This window comes from Ochotona curzoniae, unplaced genomic scaffold, assembly GCF_017591425.1.
Source record: "Ochotona curzoniae isolate NIBS_2020 unplaced genomic scaffold, NIBS_Ocur_1.0 contig_3255, whole genome shotgun sequence".
Classification (NCBI taxonomy): domain Eukaryota; kingdom Metazoa; phylum Chordata; class Mammalia; order Lagomorpha; family Ochotonidae; genus Ochotona; species Ochotona curzoniae.
Genome location: NW_024465777.1, coordinates 474,774 through 499,480, shown reverse-complemented (window position 1 = coordinate 499,480; position 24,707 = coordinate 474,774). Strand labels below are relative to the sequence as shown.

The 24,707-nt window shown below is 42.8% G+C and overlaps 1 protein-coding gene and 1 pseudogene across 1 annotated transcript; one reads left to right on the top strand and one right to left on the bottom strand.

The window, feature by feature from the left end:
* The first annotated feature begins 17 nt into the window (after window positions 1-17).
* LOC121156106 lies at window positions 18-18,805 on the top strand (annotated as a pseudogene).
* A 94-nt stretch (window positions 18,806-18,899) lies between these two features.
* Window positions 18,900-22,151, bottom strand: LOC121156105 (butyrophilin subfamily 1 member A1-like). Its single transcript, XM_040979720.1, has 4 exons — window positions 22,100-22,151; window positions 21,287-21,634; window positions 19,208-19,489; window positions 18,900-19,078 (listed from the first exon to the last, which is right to left on the bottom strand). The coding sequence occupies exons 1-4, from the start codon at window positions 22,110-22,112 to the stop codon at window positions 18,900-18,902; spliced, it is 822 nt and encodes a 273-aa protein (XP_040835654.1). The 5' UTR covers window positions 22,113-22,151.
* Window positions 22,152-24,707: the final 2,556 nt, after the last annotated feature.

Here is a 24,707-nt window from a genome sequence, read left to right as displayed (position 1 = left end):
CTGCAGGGAAGCACGGTATGTGGTCCCTGCGCTTCAGGAATTTGAACCTAGTGGAGATGACAATTACAAGTCTACAGGCACAAGCTAAGACTGTGTCCAGCAATGGGGCCAGTTGCCTCAGGGTAGATGACACTTGAGAGGCTGAATGGGAGTGTGACTGTCTCATTTAGAGAGAAGCTTAGAGAAAGTGACATTTGAGCTGTGGGTTGAGTATTTGGTTGATTCCTAACGGAAGAGTAAAAGCCAGCTATGGAAGAAGCCCATGTCCAACAAACCAAAGATGCTACTTGCAATGATTCACATTCAATCTAGAGTGCCTGTATTTGGGTCCCAATTCTGCTGCTGATTCCATCTTCTTGCTAATGTGTACCTGCAGAGCCAGTAGATGATGGCTCAAGTACCTGAGGCCCTGCTCCCACAGGTTCATATGGGGTTTCTGATTCTGGAAGCTGGTCTGGATCAGACCCAGCACTTATAAATATCTGTGGGAGTGAATAAATGAATTGATAGAGCTCCTTCCATCTAAACCCTTCAAGCAAAACTAAAACAGAATTTATGAAAAGATTAAACTGGAGCCAGCACTGTGGTCCAGTGGTTTAAGTCATGGCTTGCAAAAGTGCATCCCATGGGAGCAGTGGTTTGAGGCCCAGGTTCTCTGCTTATAAACTAATCCTCTGTTAGCTCACCTGGCCCCTTGCAGACCAAAGGGGACTCCAATGGAGTTCCTGGCTCCCACTTCAGCCCAGTCCAACCACAGCTTTTGTGGCTATTTGGAGAGTGAAGCAGCAGTGGAAGATCTCTTTCTCTTCTGTCTTTCCCTGTCTCTCTGCCACTCTGCCTTTCAAGCAAATTAGTTGATCTTTTGAAAAGAACATTCACTTTGTTCATTGGAAAGGCACTGACACAGACAAATGCAAATCCTGCAGACAGGCAGTTTCAATGGCCTGAAACCTGCAACAGCTGAGGCTGTCAGGTTGAGACTCAGAAATGTTCACTTAATTTGGGTCTTCTGGTGGACCCAGGCGTTTGGACATCACCTGCTGCCTCCCGGAGTGTGCATCAGCAGGAAGCTGGGAGGGAAGGAACTGGGATCCAAACACAGTTCTCATGCTATAGCATGCTGGTGTCTCAAGGGACATATGTTCCTTAAAGACTTATTTATTTATGTGATAAGCAGAGTAATGAGAAAATGTGAAGACACACACAAAGAAAGAATCTTCCATCTGCTGGTTCATTCTCAAATTGCCACAATGGCATGGCATGGACCAGGCCAATTCCAGGAACCAGGAGTTTCTTCTAGGTTTTCACACAAGTGGCATTGTTCCAGAAAGTTGAACAATCTGCTGCTGCTTTCTCACAAACAGTTGTAGTGAATTGCATCAGAAATGGAACAATCAGGAGTGGAACTGATCACTATATCGGATGTGAACACTGTAGACTACTGCTTAATGGGCTGTGCCATAGCCTGTTAAGGGGCGGCCTATCTGCTATGCTTAACCTTCTTACACACTTTTTAAAAAGTGACAGGTAGAGAGTGAGATACAGTGAGCTTTCACCAATTGGTTAATTCCCCTAAATCCCCTGATGACTGTGGCTGGAATCAGGTATAGGAATGTATGTGAGTACTCTCACATGAGTGGCAGGAGCCAATTATTTAAGCCATCACCTGCAACCTGTTTGGGCAGGAGTTAGTCAGGGACTGGAGCTGAGAATCAAATTCAGGTATTTCAATGTTTGATCTATCAGGACAAAAACTGCCATTCATAATATGCCCTGTTTAAAGAATTAGACAACGGAAACATTCAGATGTATTTTAGGGACCACAAGCAGGTGGACACACTGTGTAGAAGGCACAGTGGCAGCCAGTGATGGACTTGTCACAGCCACAGTTGTCTGGTGGATATCTTACCTGAGCAGTCATGGTCACAGTGTTGGGCACTGGCTGAAATCTGCTCTTCGCCAATTACACCGATCATCCTATTGGCTCATGTGAAGGAGTACAGAAGCCTAAAAGCTTGAAAGTATCTGGTGCTTTAAGACTTGGAGTTCCACAATCCTGAAAGAAGATAATGGAGATTCTTCCAGGGGTTTACTGTTCAGGATCAACTGTGGAATATCCCAGCAAAAGAACCCTTCATCCTTGAGAAGAAGGAGCTGCCAAAAAGCATCAGATGTAAGAACAACTGTTGGCTACAGCCTTCAGGAAAGTGATCTGCTCTCTGGTGGGGACGTGGAGTTCAGAAGCCGATTAGGAACTGCGTATAGAAGCAGAGTGTAGGCTGTGTGAGTTTTGCAAACCACAGAAATCTTTAAACAAATTCTACAAAAAGAATGAAAGCTCCTGTGAACTGCAAAGTTTCTGTCACCAATTTCTAATTCCCAGTATTTAGCAGGGAGACTGGTAAAGACTAGGGGCAACAACATTTATTCAGAGACAAGGAATGAATGAGTGAAGCTGAGCTCACAGCTGAGGGGGCACAGCAGCAGGAGTGCAAAGCAGTCTCCTCCTGCCTGTCCCCCTCTGCCTGCTGTCACTGCTCTGGTTCTCTCTTGGTTGGCTGGATGATCTGATGGAATTTGCTTTGATCAAATGCAGGTACCAGTTGGAGAAACTGGACAGGAAGAGAACAGTCAGGGCACCTGTTCCTCACGTGTGAAACAATTTACAGAATGATCTTTGGAAGCATCCACTTGTCCATTGCAGAGTTGAAAGCAAAACAGAGTAAACATGGCTCATTGCTAACTGCAGTAGTTTTTTTTTGCCTTTATAACTCCTGCTTTACTCGCTTGGCTAACAAACTGTGTGAGCTTGCAGGCTTAATGGCCAACTAATGCCAATGGCCTCAATCCCCATAAACCAAGGTCCCAGACTTATTAACCCATAGATAATTTAAGATAGGGGTTTGGCTGTCACAGGAGGCACCAAGGTTAGAGCCCAGACTTGAGGAGAGCAGTTGGGGACTGGCAAGCCAAGATAAGAAAGGAATATGTAATCCTCCCCTCAATCATTTCTTAAGCTGTTGTAAATTGTGCCCCGCTTGAGGCTATGTCTAACTGCCGCTAAAAGAAAACTTTGTACTGCTTTTGTTTAAATAAAGTGGATAGCTTTTCCGCATTGTCCATTATAATCCTGGAATTGTAGTGGTCTGTTTCTTTTCTCTACGCCTATTTCACGCACCCTTCTTGAGCTCCAAATTCAGCTGGAGCTAGACTCTGGCACAGCTGTGTCTCCACTTTCATTAAATGCTCTTCAGTTTCTCCTCCAGACTGCCATCTGTTCTCTTCCAGGCCCTTACTATGGACACAGGTTTTGCTGAAGATTACAGAGACCAATTACTGTATGCAGTGAAAAAGATATTTATTTCTCTTCAGCTCCAGACCAAAGCTGGCCTTGTGGCTCTGATCTGGGACACTGCCTCCTCTTTCTGACCATACCCAAAACCACGTTCAATATATGAGGTTGTGTCTTGCCATAATTCCTGTGATGACATCCTAACCACCCAGAGTGTGGCCTCATCTGGAATTAGGGTCACTGCTGGAGCCATGAGTTACAGTGAGGTTGTTAGGGTGGTCCTTGTGTACTGTGGTAGGTACCTTTGTTGAAAGGAGAATGGGACAAAGGACACAGTGTACATTTATGCATCAAGGAGAGAGCTGGCACAAACCCCTCCTGGTCCTGGACTGCTGGGCTCTAGAACTGCTGCTCAATGAATGGCTGCGTGACTCTGAGGCCTCATGAGTGCAGCACCAGCAAAGGAACTCAGGCAAGCACAGCTCTAGCCTTCAGTCACCCTGCAGACAGAAAGAGGGGGGCAGGCCTCATCACTGAGCACCCAGCCTGGGTCTGCAATCACCTCCTCATAGCCACAGCTGCACTTGACATCACCTGGCTGTCAGAGGGCAGGGAGATGCGGTTTTCATTCTGTACACAGCTGTGCATGGGAAAAAAAACCCACAGGCAGTAGGGGCTGCTACTGGTTTCTGCCACAAAATAAAAGTATGTTCTGATGCATCCACAAGAAGCTCTGTATAAACTATACCATTAAGGTGCCTTTATTATCAGAGCACTGACTTCCAGTGGAGAATCTGTATTGGCTTGAGGCTTGTGCTTTAGTGCCCTGCTGCTCCACAGGCTCTGTCCTATATGGGCTGCAGGCTTCTTTCTCACCAGGGTCACTTAGGGTCAAACCTGAAAACAGACTTTCAAGTTCCTGGAATGCAGTTGGATGTGGTTCTGGGAACTAGGTATCTCAGTTTAGAGATATGCCAAGCTGCCAACAGGGTGGCAGGACAGATGGAATAGACACCACAGCCAGAGTCCTGGAGCTGCTGCCTTGTGGAAACTGGTCTATCCCAGGATTGACACAAGTGAGAGCCAGAGAGGGGAGGCAAGAAGAGCCCTGCCCTGACTCTTTGCTTCCTCTAGACCTCCCATCTTCCCCATACCCACTGTTCCAGGAAAGTGGAAATCCCATTTACTCCTGCCCAACCACAACACAGAGAGGGCTGAGGCTCCCATTGGAGGTGGTAGCGAAAAGGGGGAAGAGATTACAGGGCATGTACCCCAGGCCCACAGGGAGCCGTGGGGGGTTTCAGCAAGAGAACAGCAGGATCCAACCTGAGTGTGCACCACATCTTTGGCTGCTGAGCAGAGACAACTGTGAAAATGAGCTGGAATCTGTGAAAAGCCCAGGTGGGAGTCTACAGAGACTGACAAGGTATCCAGCCTGGGCCCAGCACGGCATATATTAGTATATATTAGTATATAACTTATGCAGGGATTTAGAAACAAGAATGAGGTTACTACACATACACACTCACAGAGGGAGAGAGAGTGCTTTGATATGCTGGCTCACCTCACAGATATCCTCTATAGCCTGGACTGGGCTAGGTTAAAGCTAAGAGCCTGGAAATCAGTCTGGAGTTCCATGTGGGTGGCAGGCACCCAAGACTTTAGCAGAAAGCTGGACTAGACCAGAGTCAGGCCTGAGAGCTAAGCATTCCAGCATGGTCTGCAGGCGTCCCTAGCAGCATCTTAGTTGCTGCTCCAAGTGCCTGACCTTCAGTCTCACCTTTTTAATAAAAATATTTCAGTGTTCTTTTAGATATAGACTGTGACTGAGCTTCTGCTTTCTTAGTGATATCTCAAATAAAAGCATGCAGCTTTACAAAGCAAATAGAGTAATAACAATCTGATGAATTTTTCCTCTCTTCTATAAAAGCTAACTGGCATTAGACACTGGAAGAAGGAAGCAGTAATGGATTCAACATTGCACTGTTTGGTATAAAGCACGTTTTTGTTTCATAAACACTTTCACAACAAATAAAACAGACTTTAAAATTTCACTCATTCGGAATCTTCTCTGCTCTTATGTAGGAGGAATGGCTGTGTCTCTCAAAGCCAAGCACAGGACAAGCCCAAAAGGGGAAAAATCTAATCAGTGTATTTCTTACCAAAGTTTTAGGAAAACAATTGTAATGCTAATCATTAGCAAAAATAAGGTTTTCAGCTAAAAATAAACTTACATGTTCATTTGTTTGAGAATAAAAACAACTCATGTTTACTGAGAATAATAGATGTATCCCAAATTACACAGCTGGTGAATGACAGACTTGGCATTTGTGCTCACATTTTTAAACTCCGGTACACAAAATTATCTTTGTAACTAACAAGTGCGTAAATAATCATGTAAGGTTTCCTTAAACCACTGAGCATAAAACCTGGTCTTCATGGGTGGGACACTCTGGGGCAATCACACTGGTTCTATGGTTGATGTTCCCTGGTTCCTCTTTTGCCCATTTTGTAGATGACTTCAGCATGATGGGCCCTTCCCATGCTGTCTGGCCATAATGGGAGAAGATGCTCTATTCACCTGCCATTGCCTTCCCAAGAGGCCTGCAGAGCACATAGAGGTGCAGTGGTATCGCTTAGAAGCCAGCACACCTGTAATGACATATGAGGATGGAGCTGAGATGACTAAAGTGCAGATGGAAGAGGAAAGAGGCTGGGTGGAGTTGAGAGATGATGGCATTGCAGAGGAGAGAGTAGCCCTGAAGATACACAACATCCAGGCTTCCAACAACTGGCCATACTGGTGTCATCTCCAAGAGGGCAATTTTGGTGGCGAAGTGAGCTTGCTGTTCAAAGTAGCAGGTGTGTATCTGGACAAAGACATAAGGTTTTGGAGAGAGGATATCATTAACTTCTGGGAATATTACTGTCATTTAAAGAAGTTCCTTGGATTATCAAATCATTCCTAATACCCATACCTTGTATCACTTGAAACAAGCGGGTTTGAAATCTTCAAAGCAAGCTCAGTTACTAAATATTCGTCCAAATGGAAAATCTACATGGTTTTGGCATTTCCTGGGGTATTATTTGAAATATCAGGTATGTGGTTTTGCAACTTTTCAGAGATTTATTTATTTGGAAAGCAGACTGATGCCCGGAGGTGGGGGAGAATTTTGCATCTGCTGGTCTTTTCCTCCAGTGGCTACAACAGCTCTGGATTGACCAAGCTAAAACGAGGAGCTCTGTGTGGGTCTCCCACCTGGATGGCAGGGGCCCAAGTACTTGAACCATCATCTACTGCTTCCCAGTATGTAAGCAGGGTTGTGGGTGAGAGGTAGAGTAGCTGCAGCTTAGATTAGCACTGCCACAATGGGATGTGGGAATCCCAGGCAGCAGCTTTACGTGCCGTGATATGAACACCTACCCCATCCATTAGCACTTTTACCTGAGAGAATTTGCACTATCTAAAGCTGGTGTGCAAGAATAAGTGGGCTGCTTTCTGCTTCCCAGACCCATGGGCTCCAACTCTCTCCCTTCCATTGTTCAGGGCTCATGACTGAGACATTTCTCCACAGCCCTGGGGTCTGCCCCTCCAAATCCACTTGGAGGGGTCCATAGAAGGTGGAATCCAGCTTATATGCAAAGGGCTGGTTCCCAGAGCCCTGGGTGCACTGGGATGAAAGCCCAGGACATCAGTTGCTGTCTGTGTCTGAGTATCACATCCAAGATGCCAATGGCCTGTTCCTGCAGGATGCCTCTACAAAGACTGTGTCCTTCCTAATCCACAACCCTGTGGTCAGCGAGGAGAGGATGGCCACCAGCACCCTCTCAGCTCAGTGCTCTGCCTTGGGGGGACCACCACACCCCTTACCATATGTAGGGAAAACACTGCATATTAGTAACATGAATTAAATCTGTAAAATGTCTATACCTGAAATAGATACACTACATTTTGGCTGAATAGCTATTACAAGCACGTGAGTTATATTGGATTTGTTCCTTGTTTCATTCTCCAGTGATTACCATTGTTTTACCAGTATAAAGAGAACAGGTATACATTTTATAAGTACAGTTCCAAGAAGGCAACCCTACTTCCCTCCCTCACTTGCTCCCACCTTGACACCCCACACTTCCCCTCTCTTCATCAGTTTCGCAAAGAGATTTTAAATTCGCTCTATATTGACAGTTTTAGTCTGCATTTATTTTGTAACCACAAGTATCCTAAGGAAAGTACAACTATATTCCTTCAAATGAGATGTTTTCTATGCTGTGTTGTGCCAATTACTTCTAGGAATCTATCAAACAAAAATAATCAGAGATGGAGGTAACAAATTTGCATAGCTTCTTAATAATAACCTCATTTATCAATAGAAAAAAGTTCACAGAGAAAACACAGTCTAATAATATCACGGTCAACTTCTTATATCATCATAAAAATAATGAGAAACAGTTCCAAGTAATTTTAGTGGCTGAAAAGTTGTCACAATAAGCTATTCAATTATAAAGATTGCATCAGTCAATTAATCCATCTACAAAGAGGTATTTCAAACTACACAGATAATTGACTTTGAATAACATAACTTAGTTAAGACTTTTGAAGCAATCTATATTTAGATTTATGTATTTTATAATTGTGATTTATATACATAAGTAAATAAAAAGAAAATCCTAGATAACAGATCAAAGATTCAGAAAGAATCAAGATGGTAGAGCAGGATAAGGACACATTTAAACAATGGAGAATTATTATCCAGGGTGAAGCAGAGAGAGCAGATTTCAGAAGATAGGAGAGGACAGAGCAACAGCAGAGGGGCAGCTGGAGAATGACGGACACAGGGAAGCAGTGAAGACAATGGAGTGATGTTGCTGTGAAGATACCCCAGAGGCAGTCAACAAGTAACCATCTCCACCTGCAGTCATGGGAAGGGGAGTTCACTGGGAGCTAAGGAATTGAACACAGGAAAAGAACTGCATGCACTGATGATTTATTTGATACAACTAGAAGCAGAGACAGAACAGCAGATTACAAACAGATGGTGATGGAACAAGGTGAATTTCACAGCCCAGATCACAACCAGCACCACATTGGACATCATTTTGTGTAGGTGGGCAAAGGCTATGGAACAGGAAGGACAACAGCAAGCTGTGCATGCACTAAACTGCAGAAACTCATTTCCAGCTCAGTGCATTGCACTGATCCCGCAGGACACAGTATCAAGTTGGCATTATACAGTTTCCACCCAAAATAGGTCTGGGCAGTCCCGCAGACCTAATGGCCAGCAGATCCAGAATTCCACCAGTGTCATGTCAGGCACCATTTGTACAGTGTGGCAAAGGCTGTGGGACTGGGGGAATGATAGTGAGCTGTGCACGCAGTAAGCTGGGAGTGAACTCACTTCTAGCTCAGTGCATTGTACTGATCCCACAGGCAAAATAGTATCGACTTTGTCATCCTACATATCCCAGCCAAAGTAGGTACAGGTGGCACTGAGACATAATGCCATCAGGTTCTGTAACATAAGCACCACCCACAAATCAAATATTTAGGACACCTGGTGTCTCCCTATTTCTGGGAACTGCTGGAACAGAAAGTGGGAAAGTTTGTACAGGCAATGGTGCAGTGACAGCATAAGAACTGTAATACTGCAACAAGGTGGAGGAATCCACCATGGGGGGAGGACACAGGGAAGGGTTGGGGGAATCCCAGAGCCAATGAAACTGTGCCACACAATGCAATGTAATTAATAATCATAAAAAAAGATCATAGGAAGTGGAAAATGGTGAGCCAGGAGCTGGGGCTACAGAGACTGTGGTGGAAGCCTAACACAAGAGCCCAGGCTTGAAACTCTCTGGAGGGAGTGGCACAAGTAACTACAAAGAACCAGGTACCAAATGCAAAAAGTAAAATCAAATTGTAGACCCTTAGGTGACACAGCTTAGAAAGCTGCCCCAAGGAGAAGAATCTGCTAACCAGAAGTACAATGACCAAGAGCCAAAGAAGAGACAGAGACGCAATGAATACTGAAGACTTCCCTGCAAAGGAGCAAAAGCCTTTGCCAATCTCAGAGTTAACTGAGGAAGACATGGAGGAAATGAGGGTTACAGAATTCAGGAAACTCATTATAAAGCTTCTTATCAACAACAAGAAGCACATACAGGAATTTAAGGAATATGTCACACAGGAAAATAGAAATACTGAAACAAAATGAAGCAGAAATATTAGAAGTGAAGGACACAAAGGAGCAAATTTAAAAATCTGTGGAAAGTCTTGACAATGGAATAAATGATGCAAAAATCAGTCGCAGACTTGGAAGGCATTTCTTGTCACAATGGGAAAATAATTAAGAAGCTGGAAATGGAGCTGGTCAAGCTAACAACGGTATTCAAGAATTAAGAGATACTACTAGGAGGCAAAATATAAGAGTTGTGGGAGTTCCAGAAGGCACAGAAGAGAAGCTGGATTTAAAGATGTACTCAATGAAACAGCAAACAAAAACATTCCTAACATTGGGAAAGAAATGGGAAATAGAACACAGGAGGGGCACAGAACTCCCATTAGGACTGACCAAATATGATCCTCACCATGATACATGATGATCAAGCTCTCTGCAGTTGAACATAATTATTCTTGAATGTGCACATGACAAAAATAATTAATTGACATTAAAGTAACTCCAATCATACTCTGCTGAGTTCTCAGAGGAAACTCTGCAGGCCAGAAGAGAACGGTATGACATATTCCAGATTCTAAAAGCAAAACATTGTCAGCCCAGAATAACGTACCGAGTAAGTTTTTCTTTGTTTTTGAAAATGAAATAAAATTCTTCCACAGTAAAGAAAAATTCAAAGAATATGCCTCTTCAGATCTACAAATGATACTTTAAAGATCTTTTGACAGAGAAAAGCAATAGCATTGATCAAAACCAAATTCAAATGTGGAGAATATCTCAGTAAAAAAATGATAACAGAAGACTAAATCAAACAATGAAGAACCCATTGCTAAAGTGACTGGACCAAATTAATTTTCTCATATTAAAATTTTCACTGTCTCATGGGTCATACAGCAGCAATATTTTCTTCAACAATGTTCTTGATTTTCCCTTTCAGTTCTTCAGTGACATGATACATGAGTCATTCACTAACCTGTTATTTAACCTCATGGCATTGTAAATTTCTACTTTTCTTCCTGTTATTGGTTTTATCTTATGGCTTTCATGTAAGGGGATGTATAGTAGCTGTGTAATGGAGACTATCATATCCAGATGTGAGGATACAATGCAGTATGAATCTCTACTTCCAGATCAAAGATTGACTCTCCATAAAACTGTTAAATGTATGTTGACAATAGGATGCTGGACTGTCTGCCATTGTCCATACCCGCAATGTCACAATACACTTAAATAGCAGAATGATGGATTTTAAATGATTTTTTTATGAAGAAATATACTGTTGTGATAATATAGGGGAAATCAGTGGTGGGGGATGGAGCATGGGGAGGGGCAAGGGAAATTCCAATCTATGAAACTGCATCCTAAAATAATTAAAAGTAAAAAAATGAAAATTTTATGTTAATGCCAAAAGAAGCGTATACATATATATGCATATGTACATTCATGTGCACACAGATATGTGAATATATCAGAAGTGAGCAGAATTATTGAGTGACAAGGCTGAGAAAATTGCTTGTTATATTTAAAGAAAAGGAAAATGAGTTGGAATCCCAAATGATTCACTTTAAAGAATCAGTATTTTCCATCATGTTGTATTTGTCACATATTGAACTCCTTGGTGAAATATAGAGCTTGCTTTATTTTATGTTTTGGATAGTTTCTTTTCTTCTTTTTTTGGTGTTAAATTTTATTTTTCCACATTTTAAAAAAAAATTATCATTTTATGATTCAGTTCTGTAGATCCTGGGATTTCTCTTATCCCTTCCCCAATTTCCTCCCCCCTCACTGAGTTCCCCTATATCATTACTATAGTATAGTTCTTCATTAACAGACATATGTCCATCTTTGTGAGCACAGACAAAGACAGAAAGACCAGCAATCTATTGTCAAGATGCAGTAAACAGTTTCATTGGGTGTCCATCTTTGGTATGGAAGTAGAGATGCATACTGCATTGTATCCTCACATCTGGATATGATAGTCTCCATGACACAGTTACTGTCCATCCCCTTAAATGAAAAGCCACAATATAAAATCAACAAGAAGAAAAATAGAAATTTATGATACCGTGAAGTTAAATAACAGACTACTAGATATGATTGTCTCCATTAAACAATTACCATACATCCCCCTAAATGAAAAGCCACAAAACAAAACCAACAACCAGAAGAAAAAAGAAATTAACAACACCATGAGGTTAAATAATATGCTACTGAATGACTAATGCGTCACTGAAGAAATGAAAAATAAAATCAAGAACCTTTTTGGAGAAAATGATGTCACTGTATGTATGATCTATGAATCATTGAAGAATTTAATGAGAAGAAAGCCTTTTGAAGAAATGAAACTAACAAAAAAAATCAAAATCCATGAGATATAGTTTTTTTTTTCTGATCTTTGTTAGTGAGATATGTCTCCTGTAGGCATATAGATGGGTTTCGGTTTTTTTTTTTTTAAATCCAGTCTATTAATCTAAGATGCTTGATTGATGAGTTTAAGCCATTTACATTCAGGGTTAACATGTATGGGTGGTAATTTGGGCCTGTCATTTTACCAATGGGTTGTTCATTGATTTAGTCTTCTGTTGTTATTTTACTAGGATGTTCTTTGCAATTGCCTTTGGTTCTGGTAGGTGCTGTTCCTCTCTTCTGTCAAGAAAACATCTTGAAGTAGCATTTGTAGGGCAGGCTTGAAAGAGGCAAATTCTTTTAACTTTTCTTTACTGCAGAAGAATTTTATTTCATTTTCAAAAACAAAAAAACTTTCCTGGGTATGTTATCTTGGCCTGACAATTTTTTCTTTTAGAATCTAGAACATGTCACTCCATTCTCTTCTGGGCTGTAGAATTCCCTGTGAGAGGTCTCCTGTGAGTTTAACTGGCATTCCTTTACATGTCAATTGATTTTTTTTCCGTTGCACATTTAAGGAATCTTTTCCTTATTGGACCAATTTCCTGAATGTGTTGTCATTCCTGTTCCAGAGAAACTGCAGACTGAGCTTGATAAGTGACACTTCCTCATGTTCGCAAAGAGGCTTTGGGTACACAGCGTGGGAGCCACGGTGACACCCTGTGACCCAAATGAGAAGCCAAGGCATGGGTTTGCCATCTGTGGCTCAGTTTATCAGGGCAATGGCCAAGTGCAGGCCTGTTTGAGGGTCTGCCCCACCGTGTAGTCTGCCATGGAATTGCGGTGTGCCTCAGATGGACACCCGGGGACACAAACACCACTATGGAAGACAAGCTGCCTTTGGAGGTTTGGGGGACAGCACCTGGCAGTGCCCAGCCCTGGAGGTCATTTTAAAGCACTCACAATGTGAGTAGCAGCAGTGTTATCAGCACAAATGGATGTCACTGCCCCCACAAGCCCATCTAGCCTTGCCATGGTCCTGTACCAGTCACCCAGTAGTGCCCCTACTTCATCCCTAGTGAGAGGAGGCTGTTGCTTTTTTAGATGCAGCCAGGGATTCTATGACTGTGGCAAGTTTTTCTTTTTAACTTTGTAATTGGGTGTATATTGTTTTATTGTGCTCAAGATAAGTGGTTTAAAAATTAACTACCTTTTATAACCCCTTTCAGTTTCTACCTGTTGCAATTAGTTTCAACTTACCACTCTACACTCTCCCTCTTTTCAAGGCTTCTTCTCCCAGCCTAGGACAGTAAGTTGCTTCTGTCCAGATGCACATGAACTTGTCATGTATGTCCTGTTTCCATTGATACCTGACCTCAACCAAATCACTTGTCACAGGTATGTGTATCCATTGATGTGCATGCTAGCAGGGCTTCAGGATACCTTTCCCTTCAAACTATAGAAGAGTTTTTGAGGAGAGTCAGGATATCACACCACAATTTCTGGAGCTTGGAGTGACACCTTCTACCCTGCTATGCCATAAATATAAAGGGAAGGGCAACAGGAAGATCAAAATTATTGCATGTTGTGGGAAGAGACACATGCCTCTGAGCCTCCTTCTTCTAAGGCAGCTCCACACCTGTCTGGGGTGGCAAATGTGCCTGTTCTCATGAAAACCTTGAGCCCTGGAGACTGTGAGGCACAGATCAAGGAGGCAAATCAGTGTTTGGGCAGGTGGACTCAAGTCTGTGTCTTTCAGGGAGATTTTAGGTGAAGAAGAAACCTGAGTTAGCTGAGCTAACCACACATGCCTGTTGGAAACCCAGGATACAAAGTGCAATCCCCATCTGTTTGTTCCAAAGCTGTGCTCACTTCTGGGCCTAGAGTCCAGCAAGGTGGAAAGATGGAGTTTCATTGTGTTACTCTTAAGCTGTGGGAGGAGAGCTGAGACCTGGGAGCCTGGGGGATGGGCAGACTGTGGTGGTTGAGGGGCCCCGGTGCTCCACAGCTGCCTCCCTGTTATCTCCTTGGTTGGAGGTTCAAAGGAAGGACCCATTCAGGAGACTGCTGGTCAAGCCAGCTGCTACAGAAATCCTGAGACTATGGACCCAGGTCCTAATCTGGAGAAATGTTGCTAGTTTGTGAAAATAGTGACCAGTTGTTTGAAATGCCATGTCTTAAGAATAGACTTTACATGTTTTACAGGAATTGTTTTCTCTTATTCCTCCTCCTCCTTCTTTTTCTTTAGCAGTAGTTATAACAATGAACTGATTTAGCCTCATTTTACAGTGAGTGAGCTATCTTAGAGGCATATGTGATTTGCTGAAATCTGTAAGCAATTGTAGTGTTTTCTCCATAATTCTTGTCTATCTAACTTAAGAGGACAACTCAGTATTTGCCACAGTTCTGGCATCTCATTAATCTGTATTTTTCCCACCTTTAGAATGAGCAGGTTGACCTGAGCTCTGTTGTAGTGTCCAGTGCTGAGACAGTAGCTTTAAGATGACTTGTCTTGGCAAACTGGAGAGACAAGCACACATCACTGAAGGTAGAGATGCCGTGATGACAGGATGATCAGGTTCTAGAGGATTAGTCCACAATTCAGTGCACTTCACATTCCAGACGGCATTTGATGTTTCCAGTAGCTGTTCAGAAGGCTTTTGAGTAACATGAATCCAATACCAAATTTAATATGAACATTAATTTGTGTTTGCAGTGAAGTTTATTTTCTAGGAAGATACTGTACAGATTTGGATGATGACGCAATTAAGTCATTATGTCTTTGGCCATGGACTTCGGTGCAAAAAATCTACAACTTTGTGCCTGTATTTCTGGCGCAAGTGATTGCTACACATCGTAAACTACCCTTATATTCATTGGGCAATGATGATTTTCAACTTAAAGTAGGGCAAAGTTGGCATGCCACAGGACGAAGCGTTGTACAACTGGAGTCCAGTAGCAATCCCCGCATTGGGAGCTTTTGTTCATTAATTGCGGCACTGTATACTGTGTCCTCAAAATTCTTGCTCTTAAGTTGTTTCTCAAAATTAAGGGTGGATATTGGATTTGGTGTGTTTCTCAACACACAAACAGATATTTATATATGACCTTGAGGAAATCGAAGTGGATGGTTGGACTTAGGAGCTATCACAAACACTAACTGGAGGAAGATTTCATCAATCCTCATGCCTGAAATCCACAGAATAGGCGTTTCCAACACCCTCCATTATCTAGTTAAAACACTCAAGTCTTACGGGTCTGTGTGCCTCTGCTCATACCTCTGCAGAGGCATTTACTACTGTTTTTCTATCCGCAAAGCATACACTATTTAATGAAAACAGTACTTCTATACTTCTGCCATCCCTATGAAGATTTCCCCCTCATCCATGACCTGCAGCACATATCGAATCTCGGACTTCACTTGGATCTTTCAGTTTAATCCCACAACAATCTTAGTATTTTCACGATAATATGCCAATTTTATAGTTTAAGAAGAAATCGAGACACAGATTATTAACAAATAGTGAGGTTTAACTGTAGAATTGTTTTATTATTGATCTGCAACCAAAACAGATTACAGACAGGGTGAGGAGTGCTACATCAGTGATTTTTTAAAAATGTTTTTTCTTTTTATTTATTTATTTTTTATTGCATTTCATTTTATGACATTGTTTCACAGGCTCTTGTATTCCCCCAACCCCTCCCCGTACTCTCCCCATGGTGGAGTACCACCTTATTGCAGTATTACAGTTCAAATCCAGTCATGCTTCTTTCATTGCAAGCATGTACCATGCATAGAGTCCAGTATCTTATTGTCCAGATAAATTCAACAGTTTCTTAGGGAGACCATCTCTAGTTGAAAAGCAGAGCTGGCAGAATATCATTCTGATGAATTAAAAGCCACAACATAACATCAACAACGGTTTACAACATTATGGAGTTAATTGACATGGTATTGAGTGACTAGTATGTTAGAAAACGCAAGTTCTTAACCACATCCTGTGACTACTTCATTGACATTTCATTTTTAGTTTATATACAACCAGCTTCTATCCACCTTAAAATGGCTATAGGGTACTATTCAGCTGTCTCATGTCTATTTTCATGTTTGTATTTAGCAGTTTATTGTATTGAAGCATAATTTTTACTGAACTTGGCAGATTTTAGGATAGTCTAAACTGGCTTATAACTCTAACAAGGCATATGTCAGCAGTTGAGGTGCAGAACAGTTTTAGGAGGGGCATGCAGAGAAATCAATACCTTAGTGAAGAGTAACTAAACATTCGTGTCCTACCTAGGAAGGTATATGTGAGTCCCCACTGACTGTTTCCTGTCTGGTTCTAAGCTTTCCTTGTTGTTCAATGTCTATCTATTCTATTTTTTTCTTTTTGTTTTTTTGTTTTGTTTCATTTTATTTTTGGCGGGGGGCGGGGGGAGGATGGCTCTAGGGCTACCCTGATGGTCATTGCAGGAGAGGGTGAGGCTCCAAAGTTGGAACTAAGTAAGGACCAGAGAAAGCTCCTCTTCCTAGTCCCGAAGGGGGTTTGCTGCTCTTCTCTTTCTGCAGACTACTCAGGACTCCTGGCTGTTGTTCCAGTGGCATTGGATCCTGCCAGGAAGTATTCGGGCTTTTTCCATCCCATGTGGGAGATTCAAATGGGAGTGGATGACTTCAGAGTTCTCGGCCTCCAAAGGCACTCCAATTCCCCTTGGCCTCCTTGGCAGTTGGGATGTAGCCCTTGGTGCCCGTACTGATAGTCCTTGGTGAGAATCTGGGAGTCTCCAGGGTTGGGATACAAGCCTCCTCCTATCCACCTGCTCCAATCTGTGCATATGACCTCCTGTTCAGAGGTTGTTAGGATTGCTCTTGATTCCCTCTGTATGTCTTTGTAGTTTTACTATTGTCTGATGCTGATTCGTGTCTGTTGTCTATAAGTTATCTGTTCCTGATAGGTTATACTTCACGTCTTCCTCACACATTCTAGGGAGGTGGAAGATTTCTCTGCTCTCCCGCCCCATTACTGAGAAGCATAGGGTCTTAAAAATGCGTTAGGTTTTATAATTCTTTGATGTAGAGCATTAGCAGTCTGACTCACATTGATTGCTGGTTCATTGATTACATCATAATATCTTATTGTATGTGATACAGGCTGTTAGAGGTTGAAATAATATTCTAATTTACAGGTACTATTTTTCAGATTGACATCATTTCATCTTAAATTAAGGCAAACATATGGTATCTAACCTTTTGGGATTGGCTCATTTCCCTTAGCATAATGGTTTCCAGTTGGGCCCATTTGGCCACAAAGAACTGCATTTTTTAAATAGCTGAGTAGTATTCCATGGAGTTAATGAACCACAGTTTTCTTATCCACTCTTCTGTTGATGGGCATTTCCATGGATAAGAATGACTTCTATCTTAAGCCCGTGAAACTCCCATCTTTTCACAAGCTAAGCTTGAGCTCCACTCTTCACCTGAGATGCTCCTGCTGATAACAGCATTTGCTCCATTTCAATAGTTTATTTGGATTTTATCTTCATATTCAGCAGCTTCCTTAAAGGTGATTAGACCTTCCCAGCCCATCCTTGTGAGGGTGGGAGAAGATGCAGCTAACCTGCTATCTGTCCCCGAAGGAGAATACCCAGAAGATGGAGTTGAGGTGAGTTGACGCTGGTGCTAACCTGTGGTCCATGTGTATATGGTTGGGGATCATGTGGCTGGAGAGCAGATGGCACAACACAGAGGGAGCACTTTTTTGGTGAATGATGGCATCCAAGAGGCAGACTCACCTTGAAGATACACAACACCAGGACTTCAGATGATGGGGAGTACCAATGCCTTTTTGAAAATCTTGATGTCTACTAGGAGGTTAGCCTGGATCTGAAGGTGGTAGGTAATATTTCAGGCATGTGTTCTGGGTTCAGCATCTCTTTCTGACATGTTACATGCTAACTCTTGGAATGGACCCTCCAGCACCTAACATTTTCTTAATGCCCATTGACCATTAAATGTATATTGACCCCTTTACTGCTCCAGAACTCTCACAGACACTTAAAAACCTGGAAACTCAAGTGGACCAAAGGTCAGTTCTTTAGGTGTAGTATCTGCACCTTTCTCAGTCTGTCCATATAGTGACTATATATTCAGGGCCACCTGAGAATGTCACACCATGACTTTACACAGGACTCATGATTTCTCAGTGTGGTGCTAAATTTCTGGGAAGTGTGTGATTAATAGGAAATGCAATAATTTGAAGACTAAAGTAGATATATCATGTAAACAAACATGAATATTGACAGTAATGCCTGAGGTCAAGAAAGAAATAGGAAACCACTGCTTGCATCATGATTTCCATTCTTGTATTTATGAGAATTGATTTTTTTCCAAGGATATTAAGTGCCATTGAAATCATGGGCCAAAATCTTAGATGCCCACACAGGTTTCTGCCACACATTTTAAGTCTAAATTAAGCACATTTAATAAGTATCCATAAAAGCACATATTGAGAATTCCGTGAGCTCAATTTTTTTTTTTTTTGCCATCTAACACAGGTATTTTAAAGAACCTGATCTTTGAGAATTTTCTTATCATAATTTATCCTATCCATGTGTTCCATGTCCTAGTCCATGTCATCCATGTCCCAACTATTTTGTTCTCAGGGACAGAAGGAAAAGTTTGGACATGAAATTGTGCCTTTATTTATCAATCTGTCTCCATATCATTCAGGAATTACAAACAACAAAAGCAAGAAAGTAGCAACAATTCTCGAGCTGATTTCAACTCTGAGTGGAGTAGATTGCCTCTTAAGCACTGCTGTCTTTTTGTACCTTCTAATCCCCCTTTCCCTACAGTGAAGTCATAGGCCTAACCGCTGAACTGGCCATAGATTCCAGGCCTAGGTTCCCTGGTCCCCATTCTCCAGGTGTGGGAAACTCCCCACTGGTCACTGCAGAAGAGCCAAAGCAAGGAGTAGTGCAGCAGAATATGGTTTCATAATGCTGTTTTGGTTATAACCACATTGCCAGCAGATGTCAAACATATATTGATGAATCTAACAAACCAACAAATACATACCACCATCACGTATGCTTCACAGTGCACCTTTATCAATTCTTTCTTTCTCCTTTTCATCCTTGGTCTCCCTCATTTTCTTTTCTTGCTTTTTGTACCAAGCAAAAAGCACAGCAGCAGCACTCAGCAAAATCAGAGTATTGATGAAAGTCATAACAAATGTTGCCATCCAAGGGGAGGTCCTAGGGACAAAGGGCTCTGACACAGAGTCCTCACACGTGAGCGAAAGCAGGCACCAGACAAGCCATTCCATCCCACATTCCAACACTCTCTCTTTACTCTCCTCCTGCCCCTCCCCACCCCAACCCCATGTAAGCAACACTTTACCTGGGACAGATACTGTGGCCACTTGCTCCTGTAGAAGGAAGTGGTTCTTCATGCAGCAGGACACTTTTCCCTTTGTTCTGTCTCTCACAATGAGGAACATCTCTATCTGGAACAACCCGTCATCACCTTGGGTCTTGTTCTCAGACACAGATGCAATCTTCTCTCCACTTTCATCCTTCCATTGTACTTCAGGCTGGGGAAACCACCCCTTGCCAGTGCACGACAGCCTTGTGCCTTCATCTTCTGGACCCACAATGACGATGCGAGGACCAGAACCAAGACCTGGGGGGGCGGGGGGAGAAGCCATTCATTTGAAACCGTGATGCTTTTTGTCCAGAAATCCCTAAATTACACAATAGCTCTAATGTGAGGAGATGGAGGAAGTACCTTGGGTGGGAGGAGAGGGCTTCCTGACAGAAATCAGTATCTGTGATTCGAAAATCAGAGCAGACATGAAGCTGTCACTAATACTGACAGTGAGGTCTGCCACAAACTCTGTACCCAGGTGTATCTGCAGTTAGGTCACAGAAGGTAACAGAAGTCAACCAAAATTTGTCAGACTCCACTCCTACATTTCCATAACTTTATTTGTATTTTTCTATTCAATTCATTAGTCTTAAGGAAAATTATTTCAGCCTGAAAAGAGATTCCCTTTAACAATAATTTTTGGTTATTTTTCCCAGAATTTGTTTATTTTCCTGGGTAGAGATTACAAAATGAATGGAGCCAGATGAGGTAAGTCTCTGAAGGATTAAAGTTGTTTCTCATTTTTTTTAACCCTTTACTTCTTCCTTTTTGTGTCTAGCACATAACTTTTTCTTCAGCTTCTTTCATGCTGAATTGACAAACAGAATAACCCACTATGTCATCTAGAAAGTGACTATCCTGATTTCTGAGATTATGTATCATATCAAATCATATGGCATGTCTAGCTCAGTTCTTCAAATCTCTGATGGGGGGAACACATTAAGGATTTTAGATAAATTATAGTCTTGGTGCTGAAAATTACAACCCAGTTAATGTTATCATCTGACTCTGACCGCTTAGGGCGTACAGCTTTTAAGGACACAAAGTAATCTGAGAAATAATCCACCATAATTATGGATCATAACTACCCAAGGGAGCTGCCAATTCTGTTAAACACATGAAGATTTGAGTGAAATTGATCTTGAGCACACACTGGGAAGTAAGAGCACAAAGACCAAACACACCTTGAACCTAAGTAAGAACCTAAGCATACAGTCCTTGAACCTCCTGCAAAAATGCAACCGTTGAAGTTCCAAGTCAAAGTAAGAAGACACCTGTTTTGATAAAAATCAGACCTTGAACTTCCTGGAAAAAATACAACAGTTGAAGTTTCAAGTTGAAGTAAGAAGTTAAGAAGAGCAATATAAACCAAGCATGAGAATGTGAAATTCAAAAACGCATGTGGTATGATAAAACCACCACCATGGTGCTATCATGTCATATGAACCCTGATGTGAATCAGCACTGACCCCTTCTGACCCAGCACCCTGCACACGTGCCTAATAGGGCAGTGGAAGATGGTCCAAGTACTTGGGTATCTGTCACCCACCTGGAAAATCCAGGTGGATTTATGGGTGCCTGCCCTCAACCTGGTCCAGTCGTAGATATTGCACCCCTTTGGGAGGTGAAACAGAAGATGGAAGACCTCTATCTCTCCCTGTCTCTGTAATATATATACATATATTTGTAAATTTTTAAAAGGAGGGGAGAAGAGGAGAAGTAGGGATTTTTCAACCATTGTTTCATTCTCCACATGTCTACAACAGCCTAGGCTGGACCAAGCTTAAACCAAGAGTCAGGAATTCTATCCAGGTTTCTTCAGTGTGTGGCAGAGATAAAATAATTGAGCCATCATCCATTGCCAAGTTCCAGAATTAGCAGAAAGCTGAACTAGAAGCAGAGCCAGCACTTTGATATGTGATGTGGAGGTCTCAAATGGCGGTTTAATCTACGACACATAAGGCCAACCCTTGAAGTGACTCAATTTTAAGATAGAGATGCTAAATATGCAAACAGATCAAGACTTGTCTGTATTTGCAGATAATTACTTACTTATGACCTTGAGCTCCAAAGTGGCTTTACCAGAGTTGTCATCTTGTTTAAAGAAACACTTGTACATCCCATTGTCTGAGACCCGGAGCCTGCGGATTCTCACAGCCACTCTCCCCTGTGGGTTCTGATCCTTCAGCAGCTCTACTCGTCCTTTGTAATCCACTAGCTGCTCTTGCGCCTGCTCCATCCCATCCTGATACACATACACAACCTCTGTGTATTGGGTGCGGAACCATCGCAGTTCCACATTCTTCATATCCACGGTTGCGGTCACATAACAGGGCAGCAGAGCTTCTGTGCCCAGCATAGCCACAATGGGTTCTGAGGGGCCACTCACTTCAAAAGAATCTGCAGAATCAACAGAGTTAAATGTGAAGAGAACGTCAGAATGACTGCTAGGGAGGGTGCTTTAGAACACAGTCCCAGGTAGAGCCCTACAGCCTTCATTCACCAGGTGTTCACACACATTGAGCTGTGGATGTGGTAGGTAGCAAGGCAAAGAAGGCTCTTCTTGTGAGGAGCTTACAAACACCAGGACACATGTGAAGCAAGTGATTTCTAACTTGCAGTATGGATGGAAAATCCCCAAACTAGAGCTTTTGGAAAATGCATGCATTATGAAGCAGAGAACGGAATGAACAAATTCTACCCGGTTCTTCTGATTTATTTGCCCTGATGCACAAGCGAATAACCCACTCTACCAAATTAGAAGATTTTAGAATTAATGCAAGTTTATATGAGAAGTGATGTGATTCAACCCTTCTATTCAGAAAACAAGATAATTTAGTTATAAAATAATTAAAATATTCCTACCTGAGCCCCACATGGGCACCTGGAGCAGCAGGATAGAGAAGAGTGTTGTGGGCAGGGAACGCATCATGGTTCCCAGTCAGGGAGCAGGATAATATGGAAGCAGGTCCTGCACATAAACGGAGCAAAAAGGAGAGTGGGCTTCACTGGGTCTTATGGTTGTGGCTAAGGTGGTCCACAGGTTTCTAAGAAATGGTCTCCTGGGCCCAGCACAGTAGCTTATGCTACTGTGATCCCATTTGGATGCTGGTTTGTATCTCAGGTGCTCCACTTCCCATCCAACTTCCTGCTTGTGGCCTGGGAAGACAGTCAAGGACGGCACAAAGCCTCGAGACCCTGCACCCATGAGGGAGACCTAGAAGAAGCTCCTGGCCTTATATTGGTTCAGCTTGGGCCATTGCAGACACTTGGGGAGTGCGGCAGCACAGGAAAGATCTTTCTCTCTGTATCTCCTCTCTGTAAATCTGACTTTCCAATAAAAATTAATAATAATAATAAAAAAGAAATGGCCTCCTGGATCTCAGAAACCTGCCAGGAAATATGAATAAGCCTTTGACACACACAAAATGTTTTCTAATTCTCTTACAGGGAACAGTCCTCATAACAGTAGCCACCTAGTAAGGCTGTTGTCAAGAACACTTTGTCCCTTGGATAGGGAGAGAAAGGAGACAAGAACAGCCTGGAAGGAAATGGCTTTAGAAAAATGTTACTCTGGGCTCCATGAACTGTCTTCTCCCTCATCCTCACGTAGTGGTGAAGCCACTGAAAATCAGCCTGCCCTCTACCACCCTCCAGGATCCTGACCCAGGTTCTCTCTATCCTCTTGTTTTTGCCCATCACACAGAGAGGAATTCTGTAGTACTCACTTCATTGAAGTTCCTCTTGGAGAGATGAAGGCATCCTGGTACTTGTCTCCTTCACTACCTGTAGGCACCGGGGAGAGTTGCTCGCTGGCATTTTCCCCTCTTCCTTCTTGGGGTGCTTATGGAGCTTTCCTGTACTTCCTGCTCTAAGCTGTGACAGGGAACTGTGGCTGCAGTGGGGAATTTGGGAAGTTTTAAAAGGAATGTAAAAACAGGAAGCAAGAAATCTCCCATATAGAAGCACCTGCAGCAATGAGCTTCTCATGGCCACCTTGCCAAACTCAATCCTGAAATTCAAATAAAGCAAGATAAGAGGACTTTATCCAGTCATTAAACACACCTTTTAAGATTACATACTTAAAAAATAGAGTAAGTGGGTTGGGCACCTGAATGGGATTTACTGCTCCAACAGCTGCTTTTGGCTGGTGTGTGTGTGTGTAGGAGGGGCGTGATGCCTAGCTCTCGAGCCAGAAACTCACAAGATTAGCTGCTTAACAGCAGCCAACACCATCTTGGTTTGGGCTTGGTGTCCGAACAGAACTTGCCACTCCACTACCTGCTTTTTGCTGATGGGGAGTGGAGTGAATGCACCTAGCTAGGAACTCACAGCACTGGCTGCTTAATGATGGTTGGCACCATCTTGGTTTAGGCGGGGAAAGCACCAATGGTGCCTGGTGAAGTCTGCTGGCCCCCAGGGAGCAAGCTCTGGATCCTTGGGGTTGACAAATTACTGCCTAGGGTCATCCATGGATGAGGCCACTGTACATGTAGTTGAGGCATGACTTGTGAAGGACACCCAATGACAGGGCCACTGTATGGCAAATAAATGAGGAGACTGAGACCTGGTGCTTTGGAAAGGAGAGACCAGAAGACAAGTATAGGTCAGACAGATGCACCAGCCCACTTGATAGTCCTGAGTTGGACCTGTTAGCATGGAACATTGCTGACCACCGCACCAGTCCACTTGAAAGCTAGGGCTGAAGGTTTGTCTGGCAGGGCTAGATCCCAGTACCTGACTGAGTGTCAGAGCAGAAGAAGGGTCACATTAGGCAGGGCCATGACACTCACCAGCATGAGAGAGAAACAGGTCCGGAGGTAGATTTTTTGTGGGATACATGAGCCCAACCCTGCAGAAATACAAGTTCCATTGGTTAACTTAAGAGGTCAGGTGGTCCTGAGGAGCTACAATCTCCATTGGCATGTCCAAGAACTGTGGATGGAAACATTCAAGATGAAGGAATAGGGTAAGGACATGTTTAAACAGATGGAGAAACATTAACCAGTGTGAAACAAAGAGGGCACATTCCAAGAAATGAGAAGACAGAACAATAGCAGAGAGATACATAGAGAATGACACACACAGGAAAGCAGCAGAGAAATTGATGTATTGTTTCAGTGACCAATGCCACAGTGGAATTTCAGCAAATGATGATCGGAACTGCACCAGCAGCTGGAACTCCACCAGCAACCAGGTGGGAAGGGACTTTCACTGAGAGCTTAGGATGTGAACTCAGACAAAGAACTGCCAGTGTTGCTTTTGATTTTACCAGGAGGAGAACGGAGCAGCAGGTCCCAGATGGGCATTAGGGAACAGGGTGGATTTCACAGCTCAGTCCACCTCCCACAACCAAATCTGGCACCATTTAAGTAAAGATGCAAGGGTTATGGGACAGTACTGTGCATGCACTGAGCTGGGAGAGAATTCATTTCTGACTCAGTGAACTGCAACAATGTGGCCTCCTACTGTT

Coding starts and splice junctions, on each gene's coding strand:
- LOC121156105 (XM_040979720.1), bottom strand. Junction 19,490..21,286: donor TTTGGAGCTCAAGGTCATAA/GTAAGTAATTAT, acceptor CCGCCCCCCCAG/GTCTTGGTTCTGGTCCTCGC. Junction 19,079..19,207: donor GGCCACAGTATCTGTCCCAG/GTAAAGTGTTGC, acceptor ACTCTGTGTCAG/AGCCCTTTGTCCCTAGGACC.